Source organism: Xiphias gladius, chromosome 20, assembly GCF_016859285.1.
Source record: "Xiphias gladius isolate SHS-SW01 ecotype Sanya breed wild chromosome 20, ASM1685928v1, whole genome shotgun sequence".
In the NCBI taxonomy this organism is placed as follows: Eukaryota; Metazoa; Chordata; class Actinopteri; order Istiophoriformes; family Xiphiidae; genus Xiphias; species Xiphias gladius.
In genome coordinates this window covers 18,107,964-18,123,086 of record NC_053419.1, presented here as the reverse complement: position 1 = coordinate 18,123,086, position 15,123 = coordinate 18,107,964, and the positions used below count along the sequence as shown (strand labels likewise).

The window sequence follows — 15,123 nt, the reverse complement described above, 5'->3', positions numbered from 1 at the left end:
ATTGTGTTCCTGACAACTCCTTAGAAAGTGAAGCTTTGTTTTTCTTTATTAGACAAAGATGTACAAGTTTTGAGATTACACAAAATACCCACAGAGGTATATATGAATGTGTATTACATTCATGCAAATGCGCACTTGTGTGTATGTTTGCATCACGTGTCGGCATCTTTGATTGCACAAGATTAATATAGAGATATACGTCTCATCGGGGGTGTTAAGTTGGAAATAATTTTAGAAGTGACTAGGATGTATTGATGATAATTAGCATGTTGTTTCACCTTTTACAATGAGTCACAGCATGGAAACCAGAAAGTGTGAAGTACAAATTATAAGTCGTCGTATGTAAGGATTAATAAGTACTAATGAGTAAGTGAGGTATGTAAACCGCTTCCTTGAGCATCTCTCATAGCCCATTAAACTCCATCAAAGGGCTTGAGCAATTACTGTAATTACCGGAAGTCATTACAAAGGGCATATTAGAGCCAAGCTGACTGACTGACAGATGGATGAAGCTGTCTGCTTTCACTAGATAACCCAGGAGACCCAGCGCGACCCCGAGGGTCTGGAGGGATGTAGCGAGAGGAGATGGAGAGCTTTCCTTTTTGCGAATAAAGATAATAGATATTCTCAAAAGCAGTATTTCACTTTTCAGAGATTGCATGTATAAGTCCATAAAGAAATTATTGGCATTATTGAATCCCTGAATTTAAATTTAAAATTTAGAATATCAGTAATAAAAATAAAATTAAACAATTTTTTATAAGCAGAACATTTATAAAAATAAAAATTTAAAAAAACTAAATAAAAAAAAAAAAAAAAGTTCATATGGTGAAATAAAAAATACAGACATTATTGGCACCTATTTAATGAATTTAAATTAGTTCCTAAAACAAAATAAAAAACAAATAAGACTCACCAGTTCTTAATTTTCAGTGTTCACATGACCTGAATTAACCAATGAATGATGGTTTTACTGCATAAAAAAGGGCTAATTGTTTCAAGGTTCTTTTTCACAATAGCAAAGACAAAATAGCTGCCTGAGAGCAAAAAAAAAAATTCCAAAGGATACAACAAGGCAATCGGTAAAGATCTTGAATTCCCCGTTTCAACAGCATGTAACGTTATCAATAAGTTTAACAGCCGTAACCATCTAAAGACGCTTCCAGGACGTGGTGCTAAGAAGAAACTGAATGAGAAAAGTCTGCAAAGGTTGATGCGGATTGTAGAGAAAACACCACGCAAGACATCTAGAGAGCTACAGGCTGACCTGGAGCAATCTGGAGTGGTGGTTTCAGCTCGTACCATACGACGCACACTAAACCAAGTAGGGCTCAATGGGCAAAGGCCAAGGAGGACACCACTATTGAAAGATAAGCACAAAAAGGCAAGACTAATGTTTGCAAAAACTTTCATAGATAAGTTACAGTATTTCTAGCATAATGTTCTATGGACCGATGAATCCAAAGTAGAGCTCTCTTTGGGAATGTGTCAGAAAACTAGGTCTGAGGTGAAGGTCTTGGGTCTTTGAGCAGTACAACAACCCAAAGCACACATCCAGCAGCTCAATAGAATGGTTGAAAAGGAAAAGACGGACTGTTTTAAAATGGCCAGCAGTGAGACCTAGGTCTCATTGAAAACATTTGGAGAGAGCTGAAATCTGCCATTGCCTAAAAGGAGTCATGCAAACTTAAAAGAGCTTGAACACACTGCAATGGAGGAGTGGCAGAAACTACAAGCAGACAGGTGCAAGAAGCTTCTAGATGACTCGAAGAAATATTTAGAGGCTGTCATTGTTGCCAAAGGTTCTGCAACCAAATTTTAGTGAAGGGTGCCAATAATTGTGTCTGGGGTACAGTTTTTGTTTGTATTATTTCAATATGCAAGTTTTGGATTTTTTTTATATTCTTTTGTTCAGTAACTTTGGACATTTTATTAAATATTCTGGTTATACAAAATCAGTTAATTTGCATTTATTTCTGAAGATATTCTAAATTCTGTACTTAAATTCAGCAAGGCCAGTGATTTCAACCAGGACTGTATGTGGTAAATTTGTAACACTGTAAAAGGTAACAGGTTTACTGACCATGTTAATCACTGAAGGAAGATTCAATGAATGTGTTTTCTATGATTGAATGCAGAGAAGGACAACAGTCTCCAGAGCAGTGGCAGAGGATGTACGGATGTTGTTCTGGCAACGAGGTCTACCACATTCGACTGTGTGACAGCAAGTTCTTTGGAGAGTATAATGGCAAAAGCTTCACATATGCCTCCTTTCATGCTCACAAGAAGTGAGTTGACACGTAAGCTAAAGCATCTTTTTCAGATGCTGACAAGTTGAAAGTACTGTATACCAGACCATTTACAGGTGTTGCTACAGATTTTGTATATTTAAATGCAGCAATTTCCTTTTGTCTTATCTTAGTTTAATGTGATTTTCATACAGATAACAACATCAAAAAATTTGTGGGCTTTTTTTTTTTTTTTTTTTTTGGTCTTGCTAAGAATGGCGGAAACATTTGCTATGAACTGGAGTATTTCTTGACACCGTGAGTTTACAAGGCATATAGCGCTTTAATTGGAGAACTTCAGAGGTTCTGGTAGGCAGTGGACAGAGCCTAGGCTAGCTGTTTCCCCCCCAGTCTCCAGTCTTTATGCTTGGCTAAACTAAGTTAATTCTTGGCAAGAAAGCAAATAAGGGTCTTTCCCAAAATGTTGAACAGTTCCTTTGAGCCTCAAGCATCAATTCGTAGCTGTGACGTCTTGTGGTTTTATGGCTTAAAATGTTACGACACAACTTTGTTGTCAGCCTCGAGTACATGCTAACAACAAGTATGTGATGTTCAGGTATGGCGTGTGTCTGATTGGTATAAAGAGGGAAGACAACAAGAGCATCCTGCTGAACCCCGGCCCACGCCACATCATGGCTGCCACGGACACCTGCTACTACATCAACATCACCAAGGAGGAGAACTCGGCCTTCATCTTTAACCAGGAGGAGAGGAAGGGCCGCCCTGCCGGGGGAATCTACGATGGACCCTCACAGCTTCCTGTGCACAGCATCATTGCTAGCATGGGTGAGAGAGGAGGCAGAATGTGATTAAAATTCTCCTGTTGGTGAAAGAGGTCTCAAAGTTTTGATGAATTTGGTTAAACTGAGGAGATGCACGTTTATTATCTGTGATTTTAAAGCTCGGGGGAATATTTTACAGGCACCGTGGCCATGGATCTTCAGAATACGAGTCCACCTGATTACTCAGGTGGTAAACTGGTCCCACCGACAGTAAACGGGACGGGGAGCCGCCGGCCCAGCATTGCACCAGTTCAGGAGCTCGCCGACTCCGCCTCAATCCTGCCATGTGACCTCCTCAGTGACCAATCAGAAGATGACTCCGTCTTCACAGATGAGAAAGACCACTCATCTACTGAGTAAGGATTCTAATACTGTGTGCGTACGTTAGTATCCATTCCTTAAAAACCCAACCACAAGGAAGCAGAGCAAATAACACGGGCCATAAAATAATTTTAAAAAATGTTACATTCAGTTGTGAAAAAATGACTAAAATGTCCAACTTAGATTTCTTGTGCTGAAAACTTCTTTAAGTAAAACTATAAGAGCAGTTTCTTAAGATTACTTATTAGTCTCCTAGTATTAATGATCCTAAAATTATAGAGAGCTTGTCTGTCACTCTACTAGTGGCAGAGAGTAACTGGATACATTTTCATAAGTACATTATTCAAGTCCAGTTTAATGGGTACTCTATTCTGTTATTTTGTACTACTACCACCACTCCACTACATTTGGAGAAAAATATTGTACTCTTTACTCCACTAGGTAGTAGATTTGTTTGCAATTAAAGATTTTACATAAAAACCCCAGTCAGCTTGTAACATATGCTTTATTGTTATAGAGTAAACTGTCAAGTAGTATAAACTGTAAAGTGGTCAAAATTTGCTCCATCTCAACAAACTGCAACAGTAAAATGCTACTTAAGTTTTATTGATGCATCATTAATATAATCAAAGATATGCACGTGTAAACATATAACCTTCACAGAGGCCATTTTTCTGCATAAGGGATACTTTTACATTTGATACTATAAGTACATTTACTCACTGTACTGTCCTATTACTTAAGTAAGACTTTTAATGCAGGACTTTTACACATATTGGGGTATAGTCATATTGTGGTATTGTTACTTTTACTTAAATAATGAGAGGATGAGAGAGGACTTCATCTACCACTGGTGGTCCTTTCACATAGTTTTGCTTGAATTGAACATATAGGTCACATTTTGAACCCGACTGTGCCACTATCTTTTATTTCTAAAGCCAGTTCCAGTCAATTAATGCTGCTGCATTTTTTCTGGTTAAGAGAAAAATAATAAAAACACAGTCATTTCATATCTGCCCTACTTACAAATTCAACATGTAAATTCAGCAAACATGCATAATGCATAATCCAGTTGAGTGTAGTTGAGTTAACACTATGCAACCTCCCAAAATATCTGTGCAAAACATACTAAAATATTTCCCTTACCTGTTAAGATTCTGTGAATAGTTTACCTAGCATGCAGTTAAACTTGAATGCACTTTTGGCTAATTTCCAAGGTAGCATGAATAAATGAGTGTATTTTGCATATTCTGAAAAGTAACCCTAAATTTTCTCTTAACTTCCAAGTGGTTAAACGCTGGAAACACTTTTTTTTTTTTTTTTTTTGTCAGAACAAGAAATTGCGACTAGAAAGCCTGACCAATTTTCCAACGCAGTATATTTCCATGAAATGTGTCATTCATGCTTTTTGGATTTGTTGCCAGGTATGTGAAGGGTTATCCCCCTAACTCTCCATACATTGGGAGCTCGCCCACCTTGTGCCATCTGTTGGCTGAGAAAGCACCGTTTTGCTGCCTACGACTGGACCAGGTGGGCAGTCGCTGTTCCTCCAACTTAGTCACTCAGTTACTTACTGCCTCCATCATTCCTTACATTCCTTCCCCTGTCTCTCTGTCCTTCACTTGAAAAAAGCAAACCAAAAATACCTATCTGTTTTTTTGTTTTTTGTTTTTTTTCACTGTGCAGGGATGCAGGCACAACAGTTTTGAGGATGCTAAGGCTTATGGTTTTAAAAACAAGCTCGTCATTGTGTCTGCTGAGACGGCAGGGAATGGTCTCTATAACTTCATTGTGCCTCTCAGAGCTTATTACAGACCCAGGAAAGAACTCAACCCCATTGTTTTGCTGCTGGATAACCCGTGAGTTGACCTTAGCACACACACATAACCCACACATGGTTCCTTTCTTTCCCCTTCATTCTGTCTTTCACCATTTCACGGTGGGAAGTGTTATTTATGCCAAGCGCTCACGTCAGCCGAGCATTCAGGACAAGGCTGTGGAGGTGGGACTCCATTGTCAGTTCCGATGTTAGGTTACTGCTGCTGCTCACAGTGACGGTGTGTTTCGAGCAACAAGCACAATAAAAACGCTGCTCTCTGTATCTCCAGGCAGTCGCCATGGCAACTTGCTTTGCCTTGAACTTGAATAATATACATTGCTACAAAGCGAGAAAAAGAACACCAAGCGGGCTTTCATCGACAGCCCTGATGTGTCCCTTTTCAGCCCCCATATGTCAACTCTCAGGACTCTCATAGAAACACACACACGAAAATATACTCCCCCCATGCAGCACTCTCTCCCTCGCTTCCTATGGCTTTCGCACACACACAAATACAGACACCCACGCACTTGGATATGCAATTTGGGCACTTACGGCGGCCTTGGGTCTCTAGTCAGCAGGACTGGGCAAGTGCGTGAAGTAATGTTCTGTCAGGGGTGGTGTTGGAGTAACAAAGCGACTAAATCTCTCTGAGAGTGCTCAGCAACAGATGGACGCATCCCTCAGCCTAAAAGACACATTAACTAGGGAGTCGAACTACCATAAGAGGCTCCTGAGACCCGGGTACTTACTGTTGCATTTCATCACATAGCAACCACACAAGCCTCTAAAGCAGCTATAAAGTAGTTTGAGTGTATTTAGTTTGTACTACGACAAAAATCCTAGTGATTTTGCCTTGAATAAAGATTTTTTTTTATTTTTATTATGTACTTTGTTGGATGCAAGTGCTGGAGAAAGAGTTAAGTAACTGACAAACTCAAATGTTTCTTATGTGAATAGCCAATTGAGTCTTCTTTTTTCAATCTTACCAAACAATATATTGTGTAGTCTTGTATAAAAAAGACAATAGAAAACTAAATGGAACAAATTTTCAATATCATATGTTTCCTGTAGGCCAGATAATCACTTTCTGGAGGCCATCTGCTGTTTCCCAATGGTCTACTACATGGCTGGGACCATAGACAAGTAAGACTCATATAATCTTCTGCTTTTCATTAAAATTGTATTTTATATTACATTTATTTTCTCATTTATGTATGTATGTATGTACTTCTCTGAGATTTAATTGGATGAACAGTACATTCCAAGTAAGTTGGCTTCCTCTGTTATGCTCATTTTGCGTGCGTGCGTGCGTGTGTGTGATTCAGTCTAGACAGCCTGCTGCAGTGTGGCATTATCTACGCCGATAATTTGGTTGTCGTGGATAAAGAGAGTACAATGAGTGCCGAGGAGGACTACATGGCTGATGCAAAAACTATTGTCAATGTACAGACGATGTTCAGGTAATTAACTAGATTTTGTCATAAATAATAATAATACCTTTTCATTGCATGGTCTTTAATTTTATCACATCAGTTAAAAGGCTGAATAGAGGCTCGATAGATCTGAGCCTCCACTGGAAACCACGTTTGGACAACAGCTACAGCAGCATTTGCTAAAAAGATTTTGAAAGTTTGGTAATAAATTGTGATATGTAGTCACAGCTTCTGATTCGCGTTTTTCCTTTTTTTTTTTTCATCACGTTCTGTCTCGTTGCAGGTTGTTTCCCAGTCTCAGCATCATCACAGAGCTTACTCATCCATCCAACATGAGATTCATGCAGTTCAGGGCAAAGGACTGCTATTCACTGGCTCTCTCCAAGCTGGAGAAGGTAAGACATAGCAAGAGGGCTTACGGTGAATGAATTGTAAAGATTTTTTCCTTTTTTTTTTTTTTTTTTCACTTTTCTTTAAAAGAAACAGAATTTTAAATGTTGTTGACCATTGCTTTGCTTTATGCGCGTCCTGGTTCTCCCTGACAGAAAGAGCGCGATAAAGGCTCCAACTTGGCCTTCATGTTCCGCCTACCCTTCGCTGCAGGCAGAGTGTTCAGTATCAGCATGCTGGACACCCTGCTCTATCAGGTTGGTACCCACCTACAGCCAACCACCTTTCCTCAGATGAGTCTTTTCAATTCCAGAAAAAAGAGCAGCAGAGAAACAGTATCACCTGAAGAAACAGAACAGCATTACCAGCATGAAGCAAAAGCGCCCTCTTGTGCTCAGTTACTGATGTTCAAATTTGCTCTGGTTTACTTATGTACACTGTGTTTAATCAAAGTTGTAGTTATAATAGTGATTTTATTTTTCTCTGATTCCATGTCAGTCTTTTGTCAAGGATTACATGATCCTTATTGCAAGGCTGCTACTGGGGCTGGACACCACTCCAGGATCAGGATACCTCTGTGCTGTGAGTTACAGGAAAGGAGAGAGGGAAGAAATGATCTGAAACAGTACCAAACTCCAAGTTGACTAAACTAATAGCATCTCTTGTTGCAGATGAAAGTAACCGAGGAAGATCTATGGATTAGCACTTACGGCAGACTGTTCCAGAAACTCTGCTCCTCTAGTGCCGAAATTCCCATTGGGATCTATCGGACAGAATCCCACATTTTCTCTACTTCTGAGGTGAGATCTCAGAGAGGATACTGTAAGTTGTATCAAGCTAAATATCAAACTCCAAAGCAAAAAACATTTTATTATGCATTTATCTCAAATACGCTTGTAGTCTCTGGTTTATAGCAGAATATATAACAGGACTGTGAGTCCGTAGCCACGCCAGCTGATATGTGAGGCTGTACTTAAACACAGCAGTGCTTTAAGCTAATGACCACCAGTGGTTGAAGAAGTACTCAGATCTTCTGCTTGAGTAAAAGTAGAAATACCACGGTACAGAATTACTCTGTTACAAGTAAATGCCCTGTATTCAAAACTTTACTTAAGTAAATGTACATTAGTATTGGTATTCAAATATACTTAAAGTGCCAAAAGTAAAAGTGCTCATTCTGCAGAATGGCCATTTTTAGAATGATATATATATTATATTATTGGATTATAATTATAGATGTAACTATCACTAATCATCACTAATGTTGCAGCTGCGAATGGTGAGGCCTGTCCTAACAGCCTTATGTACTGCTATGTACGTGAATCTATAATAATACATCATTGCTTATAAATTTATTAGACTTTTTATTAGTAATCTCTATCTCTGAAGTAACTAGTAACTAAAGCTCTAAATGCAGTTGACTAAAAAGTAAATCATTTCCCTCTTAAATGCAGTGGAGTAGAAATATAAAGTAACATAAATTGAAAATACTCAAGTACAAGTACCTCAAAATTGGACTTAACTACAGTAAGTGATCAATTGTATTTAGTTTCATTTCACCACCGATGATCACAATGACAATGCTAACATGCCGATGTTTCGCAGGTGTAACGTTTACCACGTTCAAAATCTTAGTTTAGAATGTTAGCATCCTAACTTTTGTTAATTAGGACTACATACAAAGTACAGCTGAGGCTGAAGGGGAATTATATCATTTTGCAGGTGTTGGGTGATAAACCCAAATACTGGACAAATTTAATTTTAACCTACTGATGGCACTAGATGAAAAGTCAGTGGATCATCAAAGTCATTGGGATACGTTTTCTGGAAACAAAAAAAATCATTATTATCCTTATTAGAATTATTGCTCTCGTCCTTTCTGAACTTTTCTTATGATGAGCACCCTGGCTGATCCCTAACTACCTGCCCCCCCAACCCAAGTCTCAGGTGTCAGTCAGTGTCGACGACTGCGAGGACACCAAGGACAGGGGGGACGAGTCTCGCAGCAATGACCAATCAGATTACCCCCTGCTGAGGAAGAAGAGCATGCAGTGGGCACGGCGGCTCAGTAAGAAAAGCACGAGGTGGCAGGGGCGAACCGGGACTCGAGCAAGGACCACGGCCAGCGCATCGCCCAGCAGCGCCTCAACCTCTACCGGCGCTCTGAGCGGGAGGAGCTGTCTGAACTGGTCCGCAACCGCATGAGGCATCTGGGCCTCCCCACCTCAGGATATGGTGAGGATGGACACATCTTTGACAGAGAACTACTCATTGCTTTCCCTTCCCAAACCTTCACGTCTGCTTCCGCCTAATAGTTTGCCTGTTTCTTGTCTAACTGCGGTTTGTAGAGGACCTAACTAATCTGACAGCCAGTGACGTCATGAACAGAGTCAATCTGGGCTACTTACAAGGTAAGCATTTAGGTCATGATCCCATGGCAGGTTGGAATTAGATCATAACATCATCGTACAGATGTGACTGCTCCAGTTTGCTGATTGCGGCGTTGTTTCTGTTTCAGATGAACAGAATGATCACCAAAACACCCTGTCGTATGTCCTGATTAACCCCTCTCCTGACACCAGGCTGGAGCTCAATGACATTGTGTAAGCATCACTAGTATTATTTTATGTTGCTCCCAACTCACTGAATAAAATATATGTTTTTTTTGACTGCACATGTAATTACTACTACTGTTTATTTCTCTTATTTGTGGATATTTTTGCATGTGTATTACTGTGTACATTTTGTCAGAAATGAATCCAAGTGATAATCATGGAAAAAAAATGGCAAAACACACATTTTTCACAGGTGATGGAGAGTAAAGGGAAAAAAAATAGATATTATTGTCACCTGAGTTTGCGGTTCCCTTCATAGTGTTTTACCAGGTTACAGCTCATTGTTTTGGTTTTACAGGCTGCAACTTTAAAAAGTTGTGATTCATCACTCTTATCAATGTTGTTTCCAACCACAGCAGGCAGTGGTTGTCAGCTAAAAAGGGCCGATAAACAGACTCTCCGCCACCTGCTCAGCACCAAACGGCAGACAGACAAAGTTGGCGACCTCCCGGATGAACATAGCGACGCATTTAGCATCGGAAGAGCCAGACATTTCCCTGAGGAGTTAGTGATGCCCCAAATACAGCTAGAAGAAGAGTAAATATGGGGCTTGCATTCATCAGGTGGCAAAAAAAACAGGACTTCTAATTAATACCAATGTTGCTTTGTGTCTGCTGGATGTGTAAATAGGCAACTATTTGCTAACAGGTTAGCCTTAACAGCTTTATAAAGTGATAATTTATCAGTGTGGCAAAAAAAAAAATCAGATTTAAAAGAGACTGATTTAAAAGAGAATGCACCCTACCATAAATTTTTTAGCGTATTCTTTTGGACAGATTATACATCTGCAGGGCACCTATCAGTTTCCATGGTGATGGCTGTTTCCTGCTCATGACGGAGTGGCGAGTGAATCCCACAGTTGACTTTTTTTATTTCGCTCCTCTTCTTTAATGCAGACTAATCCTCCGTGGCTAAGAGGTGCTGAGTGCAGCGCTCCCACGTTAGAGCACTCGGTTCTTCACCTGCCCTCCTGACCTCTCTCGCTTTCTCAGGTACCTGATTCGTTCGGACCCTCTGGCTCACGTCCCCGAGGAACCTCCTGTCCAGAGCAGCAGCCTGAAAGAGAGACACGAGTCCGGCTTAGACACCAGGGAGGACACCCATCTCTGATTGCATGCTGACCTCCACCGGTACACTCCTTTCTAATCCAGGGGGTGTGGTTGTGTCCACACAGGTCCAGTCTGACAGAGGACAATTTCTTCTATAATGTTCCAGCACTGCAGTCTACCACTGTATTATATGAGTGCCTACTGTTTGGCAGACGACGACTGACGTCATCTGTGACATTTTCATCCTCTTGCCACAAACACTGTATGTAAGAGTAGTGTATTCATTTCCGTGATAGCGCTCTCCGATGAGCAGTCAGGGACACGCTTGTGAACAAATGGCACAATTAATTTAAGGGGTTTCAGTCAGGTTCATCCCGCCCTCAGTGTTGCCCTTGGTTAGAGTTAATCTGATTCGCCAAACGCAAGAATTAAGATCACAGGACAACCCTCATGGGTTTCACTGTCATTTAAACCTCCTGAATTTCGCAGTGTACGTTTTGTTTCTGCCCTTTTGGGTTGTTGGGCCCCTCAGGAAAAAACACAAGTTTAACATCAAGATCAGAGATTTTATACCTGGGATTTATCCATCTTTTCTTGACTTTTTCAGATTATCAGAGGTCAGATGCGCATATTCCAAATTTCCCTGGGCCATACTCTTACCTATTTACCATCAATCATATAAAATCAAACATAACATTCAACACAATGTGACTTAAAAGCTTTAAATGCACATATTTATTTAAAGCTTATCTTTGTAGCTGAACCCTAGAGGTAGTTATTAAGTCGTCTAGTGGTCTACAAACAAGGGTGTTTACTTATATGTTCGCTGCAGTACATTTTAGGTTGGATGAGGTTTTTGCACTACAAGAGCTTAGTTCGACCCTAAATATTCCATGCCACATATTCAGTATTGTGCCATTAAGGATTTATTTAATTTGTACTATATTAGTAATCAAAACCTCATTTTACTTTCACCACTGCTCGGTGATTTGTGGCTGTTTGGGTGAAGTATGTATTTCTAAAATGCTACATCCTATACACAAGAATTCTTGTCTTTGACTTCATGCATATTTAAATGTTGAAAATATTTGAACTTGACTTTCATTTTATTTAAATTTGCACATTAAAGTGCTATATTATGAAAAAAGCATATTAAAACTGTTGTGAGTTGTCTAACGGTTTAGCGTTAGCAGTGCTATATGTCTTTAACTCAGGAATGGCAATATAAAGAAATAGTTTGACATTTTGGTAATTTGCTGAGATTTAGATAAAAAGATCTATATCACTCTTGTATCTGTAACATAAATATGAAGCTACAGCCAGGAAAGGGTTATCTTAGCTTAGCATTAAGACTGGAAAGGGGGAAATGGCTAGCCTGACTCTGTCCAAAGGTCAAAAATCCTCCTACCAGCTCCATTTAAGCTCATTAATGGACAGGTTATATCTCCTTTTTTTTAAATTTTCATCGGGAAGAATAAACATATTGTCTGAAAAGTACAAACTATTTCCTCAAGTTGATGTAGATTATTCTTGTTATTTTAACATAAACTGTCCCAAATCAACTCACTGACACTGTCCTCTCAACACTTAAACCAGACGTTATTTGAAATATATGTTCATTATAGTTAGAGAAAACAATCATATCAAGATGATTCTCATCTTAATTAGCCTGAATGACACAAACATCATTTTTAACAGCGTTTTTTATTGTAAATGTCTGTTTTGTATTGTTTTTTTTCAGTTGCAGTTGGCATTTAACCTTAAAACACACTGATGCTAGAAACTAATGTGACACCTTTGCATGACCAAAATCAATATGCAGTATTCGTAATTACACATCTAAGCACTTTCTGATCATATATATTGACAATCAAGCAAGCAATTACCACATGATACTGCACATTACGAAAAACATTCAGACCCATGTCATTTTTATTTTTTCCTTTATTTGCTACATAGATTCAACCTAATGTTAAGATTTGATGATATTTTTAATGATATGTTTTAGAAGCCCCTCCAACAGGTTAGTTAGACCTCTCTGTCTCTGTGGTCTAATTGACCCCAAACATAACCTAATGTCGTGGTAACGTCACTTTGTATGCACAGCCCATATACAGTAATCTCTAAAACAGAATGAAATGAGAATGTCACAAGGGGTTAATGTTAAAATGCATTGTGCTTTTTCCATCACTAATCATTTATAAATCCGGAAATTTATTGAAATTGAACTTGTATTATTTACTAAGGCCCTGTATTCAGGACTCTGTAGAATCACGGCTCACAGCGATTACAGCCGTGTTAAAAGTGAACCTGCACAGCCAGTCTAAGGTCATGTACCGTCTGGAGTTTTCTTAAGACTTCTCTGCATCTTGCGCTGGTCAGTATTCTCATAATACTTGACTACCTCTCACTGCTGCTGAGAAATTTCTCATTAGCATAATGCCGCCTACAAGTCGCTGTAGTCAAAGTATTATACATGTAATGAGCAGTATCCCATTTACCTGGGGCAGCACTTGGCAGTCAGATCAGTGAGTTCAAGTTTTGTCTTATTAGGCCACAGAATTTTTTTTTCTTAATGCTCTCAGTTTCTTGAAGTGTCATTTGGGAAACTCCAGAAACTGAGTGAGTGCTGCAGAAAAAATCTGACAGGGTTTCTGATGTTGCTAGTTGTTGGAAACCAGTCAAAATACTGTTTAAAGGTAAATTTGTATGTGGTACTTGCATTTTTATACCTTTTTTTTTTTTTCCTCCCTCATGCCTGTCATAGCCTGTCAGGTCTCGTTACCCAACATGACCCATGGAAATTCGATGAAAAACAGCAGCTGGTAGGAAAAATAATGCTAACCACGACTACACACAAAGTTAGCTACATGTACTGGTGAGATATGAACAGTTGTGTCAGAACATCAATCTGAACAGCAGTTGGAGCAGCAGCAGTGGCAGGGACACTCAGCTCATGGAGGTGATCAAGGTAGGCTACTTTAAAGCTCTTACTGCCGGATTGCGGAAGTTTGTGTCAAGAATATGAGTCATAACTCAGTAAAATCTCAATACACGGAGATAATATACACATTTTTAGAGTCTTTGTGACTTTCAGTTTTCTCGGATATCATCACAAATTACAGAAAAATGATGCACCTCATAACTGCAGAACTCGCCTGAGTATGATCAGCTTTTTCTTCAGTGTTCTTCAGTATCAAAGTAATCCAGTGATAGTTGTCAGTACGTCCAATGTTACATACCAAACAGGAACTAATAATAGTGAATTCGGGGTACTTAATCTTCCAAAATGTAAACAAATATAGGCTAACAAAAACGGGGCACAAGTTGAAGTCCAAGGCTTTACTCACTGAATCCAGGGCGACATTATACTTCCTGTTTCTTGCAGAAGTTCGTTAAAGTACTTATGTTCTGTGAAGACTTTTAACTTTTAATATAACATTGTCCAAAAGACTTTGTAGAAAAAAATATCTAATTAAAGTGATATTGAACATTTAAAAAATGAGCTCAATTTGGCACCATAACCTGCAGAGCTGCTATTATGGCTACACAATGATAAATGAATAGTATAATAGTGTAACACTCACAGTGGCCATTTGTCTGCATTGAATACTTTTACTTTTGATGCTTTCAGGAAATGTTGCTAGTAATACTTTTACTTAAGTAACATTTTCAGTGGCTGACTTTTACTTGGAAAGGAGCATTTTTACAGTGTGGTATTAGTACCTTTGCTTAAGCAAAAGGTCTGAATACCTCATCCACGGCATACCTTTCATAGATCCACTCTTTACCTCCAACACATCCGGAACAGCCAGACAGGGAACAGAGAGCAGTGGAGAAACCGAGTGAGACAGATGTGGGCAGAAAGAGGAGAGTCAAACAGGACGGGAGCAAAGAAAGAAAAGTGGAGCAGTAAGGAACAGATGCACATATTGTATATACACATGAATGTATTCAAACCACTACAACTTTAGCAAGAAAACATACCTAGTTGCATTTTATTATATTTCTTCAAAATAAATAAACATATAACACAATGAAATAAGACTGATAACATCTCTGAAACCCTGTGACAGAATAAACCTTAAAATAGTGCCTGCTTTTTAGTAAACATAACTTGTACATAATGTACAAAAAATACTACTCAAAAATGTACAAATGCAGCAAACAAATATCAAATATTGTGCAGTTGCCCCCCACATTATACCAGCTGCTGACAGTCAGTCATTACAGGGATATTACTAGTGTTGAACGCCAGAAGCTACATTAAAATTATATGCACACCAGAATCCAGTGAGCAGTTAATGAGCAGCAAACAGCTCAGTGGCATAGCTCAGTTCATTTTGGTTCAGCAATATGAGCCAGTCAGGGATCTCAGATGGCTCATACGGGTGGTGGAATATAAGTGTGAAGTTATTACAAT

At 39.1% G+C, this 15,123-nt stretch overlaps 1 protein-coding gene across 1 annotated transcript in view; it reads left to right on the top strand.

Moving 5' to 3' along the window:
* The window catches only part of kcnt1a (potassium sodium-activated channel subfamily T member 1a), a 35,528-nt gene extending 23,364 nt beyond the window's left edge, over window positions 1–12,164 (top strand). The window contains 16 exon segments of the mRNA XM_040158169.1: window positions 2,139–2,288; window positions 2,845–3,074; window positions 3,210–3,426; window positions 4,816–4,921; window positions 5,078–5,250; window positions 6,285–6,356; window positions 6,539–6,673; window positions 6,930–7,041; window positions 7,192–7,293; window positions 7,535–7,618; window positions 7,708–7,836; window positions 8,978–9,128; window positions 9,131–9,271; window positions 9,385–9,447; window positions 9,555–9,639; window positions 10,644–12,164. Coding sequence (XP_040014103.1) covers window positions 2,139–2,288; window positions 2,845–3,074; window positions 3,210–3,426; window positions 4,816–4,921; window positions 5,078–5,250; window positions 6,285–6,356; window positions 6,539–6,673; window positions 6,930–7,041; window positions 7,192–7,293; window positions 7,535–7,618; window positions 7,708–7,836; window positions 8,978–9,128; window positions 9,131–9,271; window positions 9,385–9,447; window positions 9,555–9,639; window positions 10,644–10,761 — 2,068 coding nt within the window. The 3' untranslated portion in view covers window positions 10,762–12,164.
* The last annotated feature ends 2,959 nt before the right edge of the window (window positions 12,165–15,123 follow it).